Genomic DNA, 19,351 nt, shown 5'->3' with positions numbered 1-19,351 from the left:
ATCCAGACAGTAAGGGGGTAAAACAGTCTATTAACATCCAGACAGTAAGGGGATTAGACAGTCTATTAACATCCAGACAGTAAGGGGATTAGACAGTCTATTAACATCCAGACAGTAAGGGGGTGAGACAGTCTATTAACATACAGACAGTAAGGGGGTAAGACAGTCTATTAACATCCAGACAGTAAGGGGGTAAGACAGTCTAATAACATCCAGACAGTAAGGGGGTAAGACAGTCTATTAACATCCAGACAGTAAGGGGGTAAGACAGTCTATTAACATCCAGACAGTAAGGGGATTAGACAGTCTATTAACATCCAGACAGTAAGGGATTAGACAGTCTATTAACATCCAGACAGTAAGGGATTAGACAGTCTATTAACATCCAGACAGTAAGGGGGTAAGACAGTCTAATAACATCCAGACAGTAAGGGGGTAAGACAGTCTATTAACATCCAGACAGTAAGGGGTAAGACAGTCTATTAACATCCAGACAGTAGGGGATTTCCAGAGTCATATCTTTCCATGTGAAACTCTCCATGATGTGAATGTCTGGTTTTGACCAGAGCTATTAAGTGTGTGTGTGTTCTATCTCTCCCCTCTAGTTTGCAATAAAGAACCGCTTCAGGCATCGCAGCAAGAAGTTCCCTAAGAGAGAACACTGGATGGACTGGGCCGATGAGAAATATGATGTAGGTCCATGTTCACTGTTCTATGGGAAAAACCAACACTACCAAAATAGCAGTTCATATAGCTGTTGAAAATTAAAGTCAACTGAAGGATGTTTACAATGCAGAGAACTCATTCATAAATCCTTCCTCTCTCCTCTTCCTCCTCCTCTACCTCCTCCACTTCCTCCTCCTCTCTCCTCATCTCCTCCTCTTCCTCTCTCCTCCTCCTCCTTCTCCTCTCTGCTCTCCTCCTCCTTCTCCTCTCTGCTCTCCTCCTCCTCTCTGCTCTCCTCCTCCTTTCCTCCTCCTCCTCTTCCTCCTCCTCCTCCTCTTCCTCCTCCTCTCCTCCTCTTCCTCTCTTTTTCTCCTCCTCTTCCTCTCATCCAGAAACTGCTGGTGGCCCAGGTGAAGATGGTGCTGAAGGTTCTGTTTCTCTACATCCCCCTTCCCATGTTCTGGACTCTGTTTGACCAACAGGTAAGAACCCTAACCCTAAACCCATACATTTAATTAACACAATAAAAAAATCCCCCTTCGAAATCTGTCAGTTTAAGATAGATATCTGTTTAAGCTAAATATATCTGTTTGAGCTAGAGAGATCTGTTTAAGCTAGGGATATCTGTTTAAGCTAAAGAGATCCGTTTAAAATAGAGATATCAGTTTAAGCTATAGAGATCTGTTTAAGATAGAGATATCTGTTTAAGCTATAGAGATCTGTTTAAGATAGAGAGATATGTTTAAGCTATAGAGATCAGTTTAAACTAGAGAGATCAGTTTAAGTTAGAGATATCAGTTTAAGCTATAGAGATCTGTTTAAGATAGCGAGATCTGTTTAAGCTATAGAGATCTGTTTAAGATAGAGAGATATGTTTAAGCTAGAGATATCTGTTTAAACTAGAGATAACCGTTTAAGCTAGAGAGATCAGTTTAAAATAGAGAGATCCGTTTAAGCTAGAGATATCAGTTTAAGCTAGAGATATCAGTTTAAGCTAGAGAGATCTGTTTAAGCTAGAGAGATCTGTTTAAGCTAGAGAGATCTGTTTACATTAGAGAGATCTGTTTAAGCTAGAGATATCAGTTTAAGATAGAGATATCAGTTTAAGATAGAGAGATATGTTTAAGCTAGATAGATCTGTTTAAGCTAGAGAGATCTGTTTAAGCTAGATATATCAGTTTAAGTTAGAGATATCAGTTTAAGCTATAGAGATCTGTTTAAGATAGCGAGATCTGTTTAAGCTATAGAGACCTGTTTAAGATAGAGAGATATGTTTAAGCTAGAGATATCTGTTTAAACTAGAGATAACCGTTTAAGCTAGAGAGATCAGTTTAAAATAGAGAGATCCGTTTAAGCTAGAGATATCAGTTTAAGCTAGAGAGATCTGTTTAAGCTAGAGAGATCTGTTTAAGCTAGAGAGATCTGTTTAAGCTAGAGATATCAGTTTAAGATAGAGATATCAGTTTAAGATAGAGAGATATGTTTAAGCTAGAGAGATATGTTTAAGCTAGAGAGATCTGTTTAAGCTAGAGAGATCTGTTTAAGCTAGATATATCAGTTTAAGCTAGAGAGATCTGTTTAAGCTAGAGAGATCTGTTTAAGTTACAGATATCAATTTAAGCTAGATATATCAGTTTAAGCTAGAGAGATCTGTTTAAGTTACAGATATCTGTTTAAGCTAGAGAGATCTGTTTAAGTTACAGATATCAGTTTAAGCTAGAGATACTTTTTGCATTGGATGCGTCTCAATCCGATCATCCGCCGATGTTCAACATCTGCGGTGAAAGTTGGCAGAGCTAGAGCGCTGTTTGTCAGGCCATGAGACGCTTCGTCTGAAGGAAACCAATACTGGTTTGAAAAATGAATGGAAGTATTTGGTATTTGGTATTTTATTAGGATCCCCATTAGCTGTTGCAAAAGCAGCAGCTACTCTTCCTGGGGTCCAAACAAAACATGAAACATGACATAATACAGAACATTAATAGACAAGAACAGCTCAAGGACAGAACTACATACATTTTTTTTAAAGGCACACGTAGCCTACATATCAATACATATACATACACACAAACTATGAAATAGGGGAGAGGCGTTGTGCCGTGAGGTGTTGCTTTATCTGTTTTTTTTAAACCAGGTTTGCTGTTTATTTGAGCAATATGAGATGGAATGGAGTTCCATACAATAATGGTTCTATATAACACTGTACGCTTTCTTGAATTTGTTCTGGATTTGTGGACTGTGAAAAGACCCCTGGTGGCATGTCTGGTGGGGTACGTGTGTGTGTCAGAGCTGTGTGTAAGTTGACTATGCAAACAATTTGGGATTTTCAACACAATGTTTCTTATAAAAAGAAAAAGTGATGTAGTCAGTCTCTCTTCAACTCTTAGCTAAGAGAGACTGGCATACATAGTATTTATATCAGCCCTCTGATTACAGTGAAGAGCAAGACGTGCCGCTCTGTTCTGGGCCAGATGCAGCTTAACTAGGTCTTTCCTTGCAGCACTCAACCACACGACTGGAGAATAATCAAGAATAGACTAAACTAGAGCCTGCAGGACTTGCTTTTTGGAGTGTGGTGTCAAAAAAGCAGAGCATCTCTTTATTACGGACAGACCTTTCCCCATCTTTGCAATCATTGAATCTATATGTTTTGACCATGATAGTTTACAATCTAAGGTAACGGCAAATGATTGCATTAAAGAAAAACGTTTGAGTTCTATTAGAGAGATAGCTCTGAATCCACGATATGGCAGAGGTTGAAAAGCCATAACACATACGTTTTTTCAACAACAGGTTATGGTCAATAATATCAAAGGCTGCACTGAAATCTAACAGTACAGCTCCCACAATCTTCTTATCAATTTCTTATCAATTTCAATCAGTCATTTGTGTCAGTGCAGTACATGTTGAGTGCCCTTCCCTATAAGCATGCTGAAAGTCTGTTGTTAATTTGTTTACAGAGAAATAGCATTGTATTTGGTCAAACACAATTTTTTCCAACATTTTGCTAAGAGCTGGCAGCAAGCTGATAGGTCTGCTGTTAGAACCAGTAAAGGCTGCTTTACCATTCTTGGGTAGCATAATTACTTTGGCTTCCCTCCAGGCCTGAGGACAGAGTTTCCTCTAGTCTCAGATTAAAGATAGGGCAGACAGGAGTGGCTATAGAGTCAGCTACCATCCCAGTAGCTTTCCATTGTCACGAACGTTGAGAGACGGGTCGGACCAAGGTGCAGCGTGCAAAGCGTACATGTTTATTAACTCAAATAAACATACAACAAAACAAGAAACAACGTAACGTGAAGTCCAATGGGCTATACACACACCAGACTAACAGGAACAACATCCCACAATACACAGCAGGCTAACAGGAACAAGATCCCACAATACACAGCAGACTAACAGGAACAAGATCCCACAATACACACCAGACTAACAGGAACAAGATCCCACAATACACAGCAGACTAACAGGAACAAGATCCCACAATACACACCAGACTAACAGGAACAAGATCCCACAATACACAGCAGACTAACAGGAACAAGATCCCACAATACACACTATATACACACCAGCCTAACAGGAACAAGATCCCACAATACACACTATATACACACCAGACTAACAGGAACAACATCCCACAATACACAGCAGACTAACAGGAACAAGATCCCACAATACACACTATATACACAGCAGACTAACAGGAACAGGATCCCACAATACACAGCAGACTAACAGGAACAAGATCCCACAATACACAGCAGACTAACAGGAACAAGATCCCACAATACACAGCAGACTAACAGGAACAAGATCCCACAATACACAGCAGACTAACAGGAACAAGATCCCACAATACACAGCAGACTAACAGGAACAAGATCCCACAATACACACCAGACTAACAGGAACAAGATCCCACAATACACAGCAGACTAACAGGAACAAGATCCCACAATACACACCAGACTAACAGGAACAAGATCCCACAATACACACCAGACTAACAGGAACAAGATCCCACAATACACAGCAGACTAACAGGAACAAGATCCCACAATACACAGCAGCCAATGGGCTATACACACACCAGACTAACAGGAACAAGATCCCACAATACACAGCAGACTAACAGGAACAAGATCCCACAATACACACTATACACACACCAGCCTAACAGGAACAAGATCCCACAATACACACTATATACACACCAGCCTAACAGGAACAAGATCCCACAATACACACTATACACACACCAGGCTAACAGGAACAAGATCCCACAATACACAGCAGGCTAACAGGAACAAGATCCCACAATACACAGTAGGCTACGGGCTACCTAAGGATGATCCCCAATCAGAGACAACGAGCGACAGCTGCCTCTGATTGGGAATCATACCCGGCCAGACATAGAAATAGGAAAACTAGAACCTAAACCTAGAAATTCTAACATAGATACTGACGCCCTGACCAAACCAACTAAAGACAACCGGCCTCTCAAGGCCAGGGCGTGACATCCATCTAAGTTGTCAATGCCAGGAGGTTTGTCATTTTTGATCGATAACAATAATTTTTCCACCTCTCCCACACTAACTTTACAAAATTCTAACTTGCAATGCTTTTCTTTCATTATTTGTTTTTTTATACATGAATACAATGGCTCACTGTTAATTGTTGGCATTTCCTGCCTAAGTTTGCCCACTTTGCCAATGAAGTAATCATTAAAATAATTGGCAACATCAAATGGTTTTGTGATGAAAAAGCAATCTGATTCGATGAAAGATGGAGTTGAATTTGTCTTTCTGCCCATAATTCCATTTAAAGAACTCAAAAGTTTTTTTCCATCATTCTTTATATTATTGATCTTTGCTTCATAATACGGTTTCTTCTTCTTTTTGTTGAGTTTAGTCACATCATTTCTCAATTTGCAGTAAGTCAGCCAGTCAGATGTGCAGCCAGACTTATTAGCCACTCCTTTTGCCCCGTCTCTTTCAACCAGACAGTTTTTCAATTCCTCATCAATCCATGGAGCCTTAACAGTTCTAACAGTCAGTTTCTTAACAGGTGCATGTTGATCAATAATTGGAAGAAGCAATTTCATAAATTCATCAAGTGCAGCATCTGGATGCCCCCTTATTAATCACATCATACCAACAAATATGTTTTACATCATTCACATAAGAGTCACAGCAACATCTTTTGTATGATCTCTTATACATTATTTTAGGCCCAGCTGTTGGAACTTTGGCTTTCCTGTATATAGCCTACTCACCCTAACCCCTAACCCCTAAGACTACTCACCCTAACCCCTAAGACTACTCACCCTAACCCCTAAGACTACTCACCCTAACCCCTAACCCAAACAGCCCTGCTAAATGGCATATTATATGAACAGATACTTTGTAAATACTTTGTGCACAACAGCTGTGCCACGGAATCACTGACTACACCTTGGCAGGAGACTGGGACAGTATTTAAAGGATCTAACTCTATACTAACTATAGGATCCTCCTAAACAGCTGGAATCACTGACTACACCTTGGCAGTAGACTGGGACAGTATTTAAAGGATCTAACTCTATACTAACTATAGGATCCTCCTAAACAGCTGGAATCACTGACTACACCTTGGCAGTAGACTGGGACAGTATTTAAAGGATCTAACTCTATACTAACTATAGGATCCTCCTAAACAGCTGGAATCACTGACTACACCTTGGCAGTAGACTGGGACAGTATTTAAAGGATCTAACTCTATACTAACTATAGGATCCTCCTAATCAACTGTGTCCCCTCCCCAGGGCTCCAGATGGACCCTCCAGGCCACCACCATGGACGGAAACTTTGTAAGTGTTTTTCAACCCTCACAAACAACAATGACATAATACTAGTGATCAATTCTATTTGAATTCAATATTAAAGACACCCAAAGACACATTTAACTGAATTAAAGACACCCAAGGAAACGTTTAAATAACTGCTGTTTCTCCTCTGCAGGGAATTCTCATTGTGCAGCCAGATCAGATGCAGGTGAGCCACGTCCCCTATCTCTATATGATAACTCTCTATACTAACTATACTAACTCTCTATACTAACTATACTAACTCTCTATACTAACTAAACTAACTCTCTATACTAACTATACTAACTCTATATACTATATACTAACTCTATACTAACTATACTAACTCTATCAACTATATACTAACTCTATACTAACTATACTAACTCTCTATACTAACTAAACTAACTCTCTATACTAACTATACTGACTCTATATACTAACTATACTAACTCTCTATACTAACTATAATAACTCTATAAACTATATACTAACTCTCTATACTAACTAAACTAACTCTCTATACTAACTATACTGACTCTATATACTAACTATACTAACTCTCTATACTAACTATAATAACTCTATAAACTATATACTAACTCTATACTAACTATACTAACTCTATAAACTATATACTAACTCTCTATACTAACTATACTAACTCTCTATACTAACTAAACTAACTCTCTATACTAACTATACTGACTCTATATACTAACTAAACTAACTCTCTATACTAACTATACTGACTCTATATACTAACTATACTAACTCTCTATACTAACTATACTAACTCTATAAACTATATACTAACTCTCTATACTAACTATACTAACTCTATAAACTATATACTAACTCTCTATACTAACTATACTAACTCTCTATACTAACTAAACTAACTCTCTATACTAACTATAATAACTCACTATAATAACTATACTGACTCTATATACTATATACTAACTCTATAAACTATATACTAACTCTATAAACTATATACTAACTCTCTATACTAACTATACTGACTCTATATACTATATACTAACTCTATAAACTATATACTAACTCTATAAACTATATACTAACTCTATAAACTATATACTAACTCTCTATACTAACTATACTAACTCTCTATACTAACTAAACTAACTCTCTATACTAACTATACTGACTCTATATACTAACTAAACTAACTCTCTATACTAACTATACTGACTCTATATACTAACTATACTAACTCTCTATACTAACTATACTAACTCTATAAACGATATACTAACTCTCTATACTAACTATACTAACTCTCTATACTAACTAAACTAACTCTCTATACTAACTATACTGACTCTATATACTAACTAAACTAACTCTCTATACTAACTATACTGACTCTATATACTAACTATACTAACTCTCTATACTAACTATACTAACTCTATAAACTATATACTAACTCTCTATACTAACTATACTAACTCTATAAACTATATACTAACTCTCTATACTAACTATAATAACTCTCTATACTAACTATACTAACTCGCTATACTAACTATACTGACTCTCTATACTAACTATAATAACTCTCTATACTAACTATAATAACTCTCTATACTAACTATACTAACTATCTATACTAACTATACTAACTCTCTATACTAACTATACTAACTCTCTGTACTAACTATACTAACTCTCTATACTAACTATACTGACTCTCTATACTAACTATACTAACTCTATATACTATATACTAACTCTCTATACTAACTATACTAATGCTCTATACTAACTATAATAACTCACTATAATAACTATACTGACTCTATAAACTATATACTAACTCTATAAACTAAATACTAACTCTATAAACTATATACTAACTCTATACTATATACTAACTCTCTATACTATATACTAACTCTCTATACTAACTATACTAACTCTCTATACTAACTATACTAACTCTATATACTAACTATAATAACTCTCTATACTAACTATACTAACTCTCTATACTATATACTAACTCTATAAACTATATACTAACTCTATAAACTATATACTAACTCTATAAACTATATACTAACTCTATACTATATACTAACTCTCTATACTATATACTAACTCTCTATACTAACTATACTAACTCTCTATACTATATACTAACTCTCTATACTATATACTAACTCTCTATACTAACTATACTAACTCTCTATACTAACTCTCTATACTAACTATACTAACTCTCTATACTAACTATACTAACTCTCTGTACTAACTATACTAACTCTCTATACTAACTATACTGACTCTCTATACTAACTATACTAACTCTATATACTATATACTAACTCTCTATACTAACTATACTAATTCTCTATACTAACTATAATAACTCACTATAATAACTATACTGACTCTATAAACTATATACTAACTCTATAAACTAAATACTAACTCTATAAACTATATACTAACTCTATACTATATACTAACTCTCTATACTATATACTAACTCTCTATACTAACTATACTAACTCTCTATACTAACTATACTAACACTCTATACTAACTCTATACTAACTATACTAACTCTCTATACTAACTATAATAACTCTCTATACTAACTATACTAACTCTCTATACTAACTATAATAACTCTCTATACTAACTATACTAACTCTCTATACTAACTATACTAACTCTCTATACTAACTATACTAACTCTCTATACTAACTATACTAACTCTATATACTATATACTAACTCTATACTATATACTAACTCTCTATACTATATACTAACTCTCTATACTAACTATACTAACTCTCTATACTAACTATACTAACACTCTATACTAACTCTATACTAACTATACTAACTCTCTATACTAACTATAATAACTCTCTATACTAACTATACTAACTCTCTATACTATATACTAACTCTATACTAACTATACTAACTCTCTATACTAACTATAATAACTCTCTATACTAACTATACTAACTCTCTATACTAACTATAATAACTCTCTATACTAACTATACTAACTCTCTATACTAACTATACTAACTCTCTATACTAACTATAATAACTCACTATAATAACTATACTGACTCTATATACTACTGACTCTATATACTATATACTAACTCTATAAACTATATACTAACTCGCTATACTAACTATACTGACTCTCTATACTAACTAAACTAACTCTCTATACTAACTATACTAACTCGCTATACTAACTATACTGACTCTCTATACTAACTATACTGACTCTCTATACTAACTATACTAACTCTATATACTATATACTAACTCTCTATACTAACTATACTAACTCTCTATACTAACTATACTAACTCTCTATACTAACTATACTAACTCTCTATACTAACTATACTAACTCTCTGTACTAACTATACTAACTCTCTATACTAACTATACTGACTCTCTATACTAACTATACTAACTATATATATATTATATACTAACTCTCTATACTAACTATACTAATTCTCTATACTAACTATAATAACTCACTATAATAACTATACTGACTCTATAAACTATATACTAACTCTATAAACTATATACTAACTCTATACTATATACTAACTCTCTATACTATATACTAACTCTCTATACTAACTATACTAACTCTCTATACTATATACTAACTCTCTATACTATATACTAACTCTCTATACTAACTATACTAACTCTCTATACTAACTATACTAACTCTCTATACTAACTATACTAACTCTCTATACTAACTATACTAACTCTCTGTACTAACTATACTAACTCTCTATACTAACTATACTGACTCTCTATACTAACTATACTAACTCTATATACTATATACTAACTCTCTATACTAACTATACTAATTCTCTATACTAACTATAATAACTCACTATAATAACTATACTGACTCTATAAACTATATACTAACTCTATAAACTAAATACTAACTCTATAAACTATATACTAACTCTATACTATATACTAACTCTCTATACTATATACTAACTCTCTATACTAACTATACTAACTCTCTATACTAACTATACTAACACTCCATACTAACTCTATACTAACTATACTAACTCTCTATACTAACTATAATAACTCTCTATACTAACTATACTAACTCTCTATACTAACTATAATAACTCTCTATACTAACTATACTAACTCTCTATACTAACTATACTAACTCTCTATACTAACTATACTAACTCTCTATACTAACTATACTAACTCTATATACTATATACTAACTCTATACTATATACTAACTCTCTATACTATATACTAACTCTATATACTAACTATACTAACTCTCTATACTAACTATACTAACACTCTATACTAACTCTATACTAACTATACTAACTCTCTATACTAACTATAATAACTCTCTATACTAACTATACTAACTCTCTATACTAACTATAATAACTCTCTATACTAACTATACTAACTCTCTATACTAACTATAATAACTCTCTATACTAACTATACTAACTCTCTATACTAACTAAACTAACTCTCTATACTAACTATAATAACTCACTATAATAACTATACTGACTCTATATACTACTGACTCTATATACTATATACTAACTCTATAAACTATATACTAACTCGCTATACTAACTATACTGACTCTCTATACTAACTATACTAACTCTCTATACTAACTATACTGACTCTCTATACTAACTATAATAACTCACTATAATAACTATAGTAACTCTCTATACTAACTATACTAACTCTCTATACTAACTATAATAACTCTCTATACAAACTATACTAACTCTCTATACTAACTATACTAACTCTCTATACTAACTATACTGACTCTCTATACTAACTATACTAACTATATATACTATATACTAACTCTCTATACTAACTATACTGACTCTATAAACTATATACTAACTCTCTATACTAACTCTCTATACAAACTATACTAACTCTCTATACTAACTATACTAACTCTCTATACTAACTATACTGACTCTCTATACTAACTATACTGACTCTCTATACTAACTATACTAACTATATATACTATATACTAACTCTCTATACTAACTATACTAATTCTCTATACTAACTATAATAACTCACTATAATAACTATACTGACTCTATAAACTATATACTAACTCTATAAACTAAATACTAACTCTATAAAATATATACTAACTCTATACTATATACTAACTCTCTATACTATATACTAACTCTCTATACTAACTATACTAACTCTCTATACTAACTATACTAACTCTCTATACTAACTATACTAACTCTCTATACTAACTATACTAACTCTCTATACTATATACTAACTATATAAACTATATACTAACTCTCTATACTAACTATACTAACTCTCTATACTAACTATAATAACTCACCATACTAACTATACTGACTCTATATACTATATACTAACTCTCTATACTAACTATACTAACTATATATACTATATACTAACTCTCTATACTATATACTAACTCTCTATACTAACTATACTAACTCTCTATACTATATACTAACTCTCTATACTAACTATACTAACTATCTATACTAACTATACTAACTCTCTATACTATATACTAAACTCTCTATACTATATACTAACTCTCTAAACCTATATACTTAACTCTATAAAACTATATACTAACTCTCTATTCTAACTATTCTAACTCTATAAACTATATACTAACTCTATATACTAACTATACTAACTCTATAAACTATATACTAACTCTATATACTATATACTAACTCTCTATACTAACTATACTAACTCTATAAACTATATACTAACTCTCTATACTATATACTAACTCTATAAACTATATACTAACTCTCTATACTAACTATACTAACTCTCTATACTAACTATACTAACTCTCTATACTAACTATACTAACTCTCTATACTAACTATACTAACTCTATATACTATATACTAACTCTATATACTATATACTAACTCTCTATACTATATACTAACTCTATAAACTATATACTAACTCTCTATACTAACTATACTAACTCTCTATACTAACTATACTGACTCTATATACTATATACTAACTCTCTATACTAACTATACTAACTATATATACTAACTCTCTATATTAACTATACTAACTCTCTATACTATATACTAACTCTCTATACTAACTATACTAACTCTCTATACTAACTATACTAACTCGATATACTATATACTAACTCTATAATCTATATACTAACTAACTCTCTATACTAACTATACTAACTCTATACTAACTATATATACTATATACTAACTCACCATACTAACTATACTGACTCTATATACTAGCTCTCTATACTAACTATACTAACTCTATAAACTATATACTAACTCTATATACTATATACTAACTCTCTATACTAACTCTATATACTATATACTAACTCTCTATACTAACTCTATAAACGATATACTAACTCTCTATACTATATACTAACTCTATAAACTATATACTAACTCTCTATACTATATACTAACTCTATAAACTATATACTAACTCTATATACTATATACTAACTCTATAAACTATATACTAACTCTCTATACTATATACTAACTCTCTATACTATATACTAACTCTATATACTATATACTAACTCTATAAACTATATACTAACTATATACTATATACTAACTCTATAAACTATATGCTAACTCTCTATACTATATACTAACTCTATAAACTATATACTAACTCTATATACTATATACTAACTCTATAAACTATATACTAACTCTCTATACTATATACTAACTCTATAAACTATATACTAACTCTCTATACTAACTATACTAACTCTATAAACTATATACTAACTCTCTATACTATATACTAACTCTATAAACTATATACTAACTCTCTATACTATATACTAACTCTATAAACTATATACTAACTCTATATACTATACACTAACTCTATAAACTATATACTAACTATATAAACTATATACTAACTCTCTATAATAACTATACTAACTCTATAAACTATATACTAACTCTATATACTATATTCTAACCCTATAAACTATATACTAACTCTCTATACTAACTATACTAACTCTATAAACTATATACTAACTCTCTATACTATATACTAACTCTATAAACTATATACTAACTCTATAAACTATATACTAACTCTCTATACTATATACTAACTCTATAAACTATATACTAACTCTATAAACTATATACTAACTCTATAAACTATATACTAACTCTATATACTATATACTAACTCTATAAACGATATACTAACTCTATAAACGATATACTAACTCTCTATACTATATACTAACTCTATAAACTATATACTAACTCTATAAACTAAATACTAACTCTATAAACTATATACTAACTCTATACTATATACTAACTCTCTATACTATATACTAACTCTCTATACTAACTATACTAACTCTCTATACTAACTATACTAACTCTCTATACTAACTATACTAACTCTCTACACTAACTATACTAACTCTCTATACTATATACTAACTATATAAACTATATACTAACTCTCTATACTATATACTAACTCTCTATACTATATACTAACTCTCTAAACTATATACTAACTCTATAAACTATATACTAACTCTCTATTCTAACTATTCTAACTCTATAAACTATATACTAACTCTATATACTAACTATACTAACTCTATAAACTATATACTAACTCTATATACTATATACTAACTATCTATACTAACTATACTAACTCTATAAACTATATACTAACTCTCTATACTATATACTAACTCTATAAACTATATACTAACTCTCTATACTAACTATACTAACTCTCTATACTAACTATACTAACTCTCTATACTAACTATACTAACTCTCTATACTAACTATACTAACTCTATATACTATATACTAACTCTATATACTATATACTAACTCTCTATACTATATACTAACTCTATAAACTATATACTAACTCTCTATACTAACTATACTAACTCTCTATACTAACTATACTGACTCTATATACTATATACTAACTCTCTATACTAACTATACTAACTCTATATACTAACTCTCTATATTAACTATACTAACTCTCTATACTATATACTAACTCTCTATACTAACTATACTAACTCTCTATACTAACTATACTAACTCTATATACTATATACTAACTCTATAATCTATATACTAACTAACTCTCTATACTAACTATACTAACTCTCTATACTAACTATACTAACTATATATACTATATACTAACTCACCATACTAACTATACTGACTCTATATACTATATACTAGCTCTCTATACTAACTATACTAACTCTATAAACTATATACTAACTCTATATACTATATACTAACTCTCTATACTAACTATACTAACTCTATATACTATATACTAACTCTCTATACTAACTCTATAAACGATATACTAACTCTCTATACTATATACTAACTCTATAAACTATATACTAACTCTCTATACTATATACTAACTCTATAAACTATATACTAACTCTATATACTATATACTAACTCTATAAACTATATACTAACTCTCTATACTATATACTAACTCTCTATACTATATACTAACTCTATATACTATATACTAACTCTATAAACTATATACTAACTATATACTATATACTAACTCTATAAACTATATACTAACTCTCTATACTATATACTAACTCTATAAACTATATACTAACTCTATATACTATATACTAACTCTATAAACTATATACTAACTCTCTATACTATATACTAACTCTATAAACTATATACTAACTCTCTATACTAACTATACTAACTCTATAAACTATATACTAACTCTCTATACTATATACTAACTCTATAAACTATATACTAACTCTCTATACTATATACTAACTCTATAAACTATATACTAACTCTATATACTATATACTAACTCTATAAACTATATACTAACTATATAAACTATATACTAACTCTCTATAATAACTATACTAACTCTATAAACTATATACTAACTCTATATACTATATTCTAACCCTATAAACTATATACTAACTCTCTATACTAACTATACTAACTCTATAAACTATATACTAACTCTCTATACTATATACTAACTCTATAAACTATATACTAACTCTATAAACTATATACTAACTCTCTATACTATATACTAACTCTATAAACTATATACTAACTCTATAAACTATATACTAACTCTATAAACTATATACTAACTCTATATACTATATACTAACTCTATAAACGATATACTAACTCTATAAACGATATACTAACTCTCTATACTATATACTAACTCTATAAACTATATACTAACTCTCTATACTATATACTAACTCTATAAACTATATACTAACTCTCTATACTATATACTAACTCTATAAACTATATACTAACTCTCTATACTATATACTAACTCTCTATACTATATACTAACTCTATATACTATATACTAACTCTATAAACTATATACTAACTCTATACTATATACTAAATCTATAAACTATATACTAACTCTCTATAATAACTATACTAACTCTATAAACTATATACTAACTCTCTATACTATATACTAACTCTATAAACTATATACTAACGCTCTATACTATATACTAACTCTATAAACTATATACTAGCTCTCTATACTAACTATACTAACTCTATAAACGATATACTAACTCTCTAAACTATATACTAACTCTATAAACTATATACTAACTCTCTATACTAACTATATTAACTCTATAAACTATATACTAACTCTCTATACTAACTATACTATAAACTACAGTACCAGTCAAAAGTTTGGACACACCTAGTCATCCAAGTTTTTCTTTATTTTTACAATTTTTTACATTGTAGAATAATAGTGAAGACATCAAAACTATGAAATAACACATACACAAAAAAGTGTTAAACAAATCAAAATATATTTTATATTTTATATTCTTCAAATAGCCACCCTTTGCCTTGATGACAGCTTTGCACACTCTTGGCATTCTCTCAACCAGCTTCATGAGGAATTGCTTTTCCAACAGTCTTGAAGGAGTTCCCACATATGCTGAGCACTTGTTGGCTGCTTTTCCTTCACTCTGCGGTCCAACTCATCCCAAACCATCTCAATTGGGTTGAGGTCGGGGGATTGTGGAGGTCAGGTCATCTGATGCAGCACTCCATCACTCTCCTTGGTCAAATAGCCCTTACACAGCCTGGAGGTGTATTTTGGGTCATTGTCCTGTTGAAAAACTAATGATAGTCCCACTAAGCCCAAACCAGATGGGATGGCGTATCGCTGCAGAATGCTGTGGTAGCCATGCTGGTTAAGTGTGCCTTGAATTCTAAATAAATCACTGACAGTGTCACCAGCAAAGCACCCCCACACCGTCACACCTCCTCCTCCATGCTTCACGGTGGGAACCACACATGTGGAGATCATCCATTCACCTACTCTGCGTCTCACAAAGACACGGCGGTTGGAACCAAAAATCTCCAATTTGTACTCATCAGACCAAAGGACAGATTTCCACTGGTCTAATGTCCATTGCTTGTGTTTCTTGGCCCAAGCAAGTCTCTTCGTCTTATTGGTGTCCTTTAGTAGTGGTTTCTTTGCAGCAATTCGACCATGAAGGCCTGATTCACGCAGTCTCCTCTGAACAGTTGATGTTGAGATGTGTCTGTTACTTGAACTCTGTGAAGCATTTATTTGGGCTGCAATCTGAGGTGTAGTTAACTCTAATGAACTTATCCTCTGCAGCAGAGGTAACTCTGGGTCTTCCTTTCCTGTGGCGGTCTTCATGAGAGCCAGTTTCATCACAGCGCTTGATGGTTTTTGCACTGCACTTGAAGAAACTTTCAAAGTTCTTGACATTTTCCGGATTGACTGTCCTTCATGTCTTAAAGTAATGATGGACTGTCGTTTCTCTTTGCTTATTTGAGCTGTTCTTGCCATAATATGTACTTGGTCTTTTACCAAATAGGGCTATCTTCTATATACCACCCCTACCTTGTCACAACACAACTGATTGGCTCAAACGCATTAAGAAGGAAAGAAATTCCACAAATTAACTTTTAACAAGGCAAACCTGTTAATTGAAATGCATTCCAGGTGACTACCTCATGAAGCTGGTTGAGAGAATGCCAAGAGTGTGCAAAGCTGTCATCAAGGCAAAGGGTGACTACTTTGAAGAATCTCAAATATAAAATATATTTTTGTGGTATCTGGCCAATATACCACTGCTAAGGACTAAATCTGCTTTGCATCGTGCATAAGAACAGCCCTTAGCCGGGGTATATTGGCCAATATACCACACCCCCTCAGGCCTTATAGTTTAAATATACCACACCCCCTCAGAACGTATTGTTTAAATATACCACACCCCCTCAGAACTTATTGTTTAAATATACCACACCCCCTCAGAACTTATTGCTTAAATATATACACTGCTCAAAAAAATAAAGGGAACACTAAAATACATCCTAGATCTGAATGAATGAAATAATCTTATTAAATAGTTTTTTCTTTACATAGTTGAATGTGCTGACAACAAAATCACACAAAAATTATCAATGGAAATCAAATGTATCAACCCATGGAGGTCTGGATTTGGAGTCACACTCAAAATTAAAGTGGAAAACCACACTACAGGCTGATCCAACTTTGATGTAATGTCCTTAAAACAAGTCAAAATGAGGCTCAGTAGTGTGTGTGGCCTCCACGTGCCTGTATGACCTCCCTACAACGCCTGGGCATGCTCCTGATGAGGTGGCGGATGGTCTCCTGAGGGATCTCCTCCCAGACCTGGACTAAAGCATCCGCCAACTCCTGGACAGTCTGTGGTGCAACGTGGCGTTGGTGGATGGAGCGAGACATGATGTCCCAGATGTGCTCAATTGGATTCAGGTCTGGGGAACGGGCGGGCCAGTCCATAGCATCAATGCCTTCCTCTTGCAGGAACTGCTGACACACTCCAGCCACATGAGGTCTAGCATTGTCTTGCATTAGGAGGAACCCAGGGCCAACCGCACCAGCATATGGTCTCACAAGGGGTCTGAGGATCTCATCTCGGTACCTAATGGCAGTCAGGCTACCTCTGGCGAGCACATGGAGGGCTGTGCGGCCCCCCAAAGAAATACCACCCCACACCATGACTGACCCACCGCCAAACCGGTCATGCTGGAGGATGTTGCAGGCAGCAGAACGTTCTCCACGGCGTCTCCAGACTCTGTCACGTCTGTCACATGTGCTCAGTGTGAACCTGCTTTCATCTGTGAAGAGCACAGGGCGCCAGTGGCGAATTTGCCAATCTTGGTGTTCTCTGGCAAATGCCAAACGTCCTGCACGGTGTTGGGCTGTAAGCACAACCCCCACCTGTGGACGTCGGGCCCTCATACCTCCCTCATGGAGTCTGTTTCTGACCGTTTGAGCAGACACATGCACATTTGTGGCCTGCTGGAGGTCATTTTGCAGGGCTCTGGCAGTGCTCCTCCTGCTCCTCCTTGCACAAATGCGGAGGTAGCGGTCCTGCTGCTGGGTTGTTGCCCTCCTACGGCCTCCTCCACGTCTCCTGATGTACTGGCCTGTCTCCTGGTAGCGCCTCCATGCTCTGGACACTACGCTGACAGACACAGCAAACCTTCTTGCCACAGCTCGCATTGATGTGCCATCCTGGATGAGCTGCACTACCTGAGCCACTTGTGTGGTAGA

At 33.2% G+C, this 19,351-nt stretch overlaps 1 protein-coding gene across 1 annotated transcript in view; it reads left to right on the top strand.

The window, feature by feature from the left end:
• Positions 1 to 19,351, top strand: part of LOC311119422 (solute carrier family 15 member 1-like) — a 47,934-nt gene that overhangs the window by 15,508 nt on the left and 13,075 nt on the right. Inside the window, exons 6-9 of the mRNA XM_084194117.1 lie at positions 606 to 692; positions 1,059 to 1,148; positions 6,473 to 6,517; positions 6,669 to 6,701. Coding sequence (XP_084050243.1) covers positions 606 to 692; positions 1,059 to 1,148; positions 6,473 to 6,517; positions 6,669 to 6,701 — 255 coding nt within the window. The remainder of the gene's footprint in view (positions 1 to 605; positions 693 to 1,058; positions 1,149 to 6,472; positions 6,518 to 6,668; positions 6,702 to 19,351) is intronic.

Source organism: Coregonus lavaretus (genome assembly GCF_964263955.1).
Source record: "Coregonus lavaretus genome assembly, contig: HAP1_SCAFFOLD_4244, whole genome shotgun sequence".
Taxonomy (NCBI): domain Eukaryota; kingdom Metazoa; phylum Chordata; class Actinopteri; order Salmoniformes; family Salmonidae; genus Coregonus; species Coregonus lavaretus.
The sequence above is the reverse complement of the archived record's forward strand: the minus strand, read 5'-3'. Positions and strand labels throughout refer to the sequence as shown.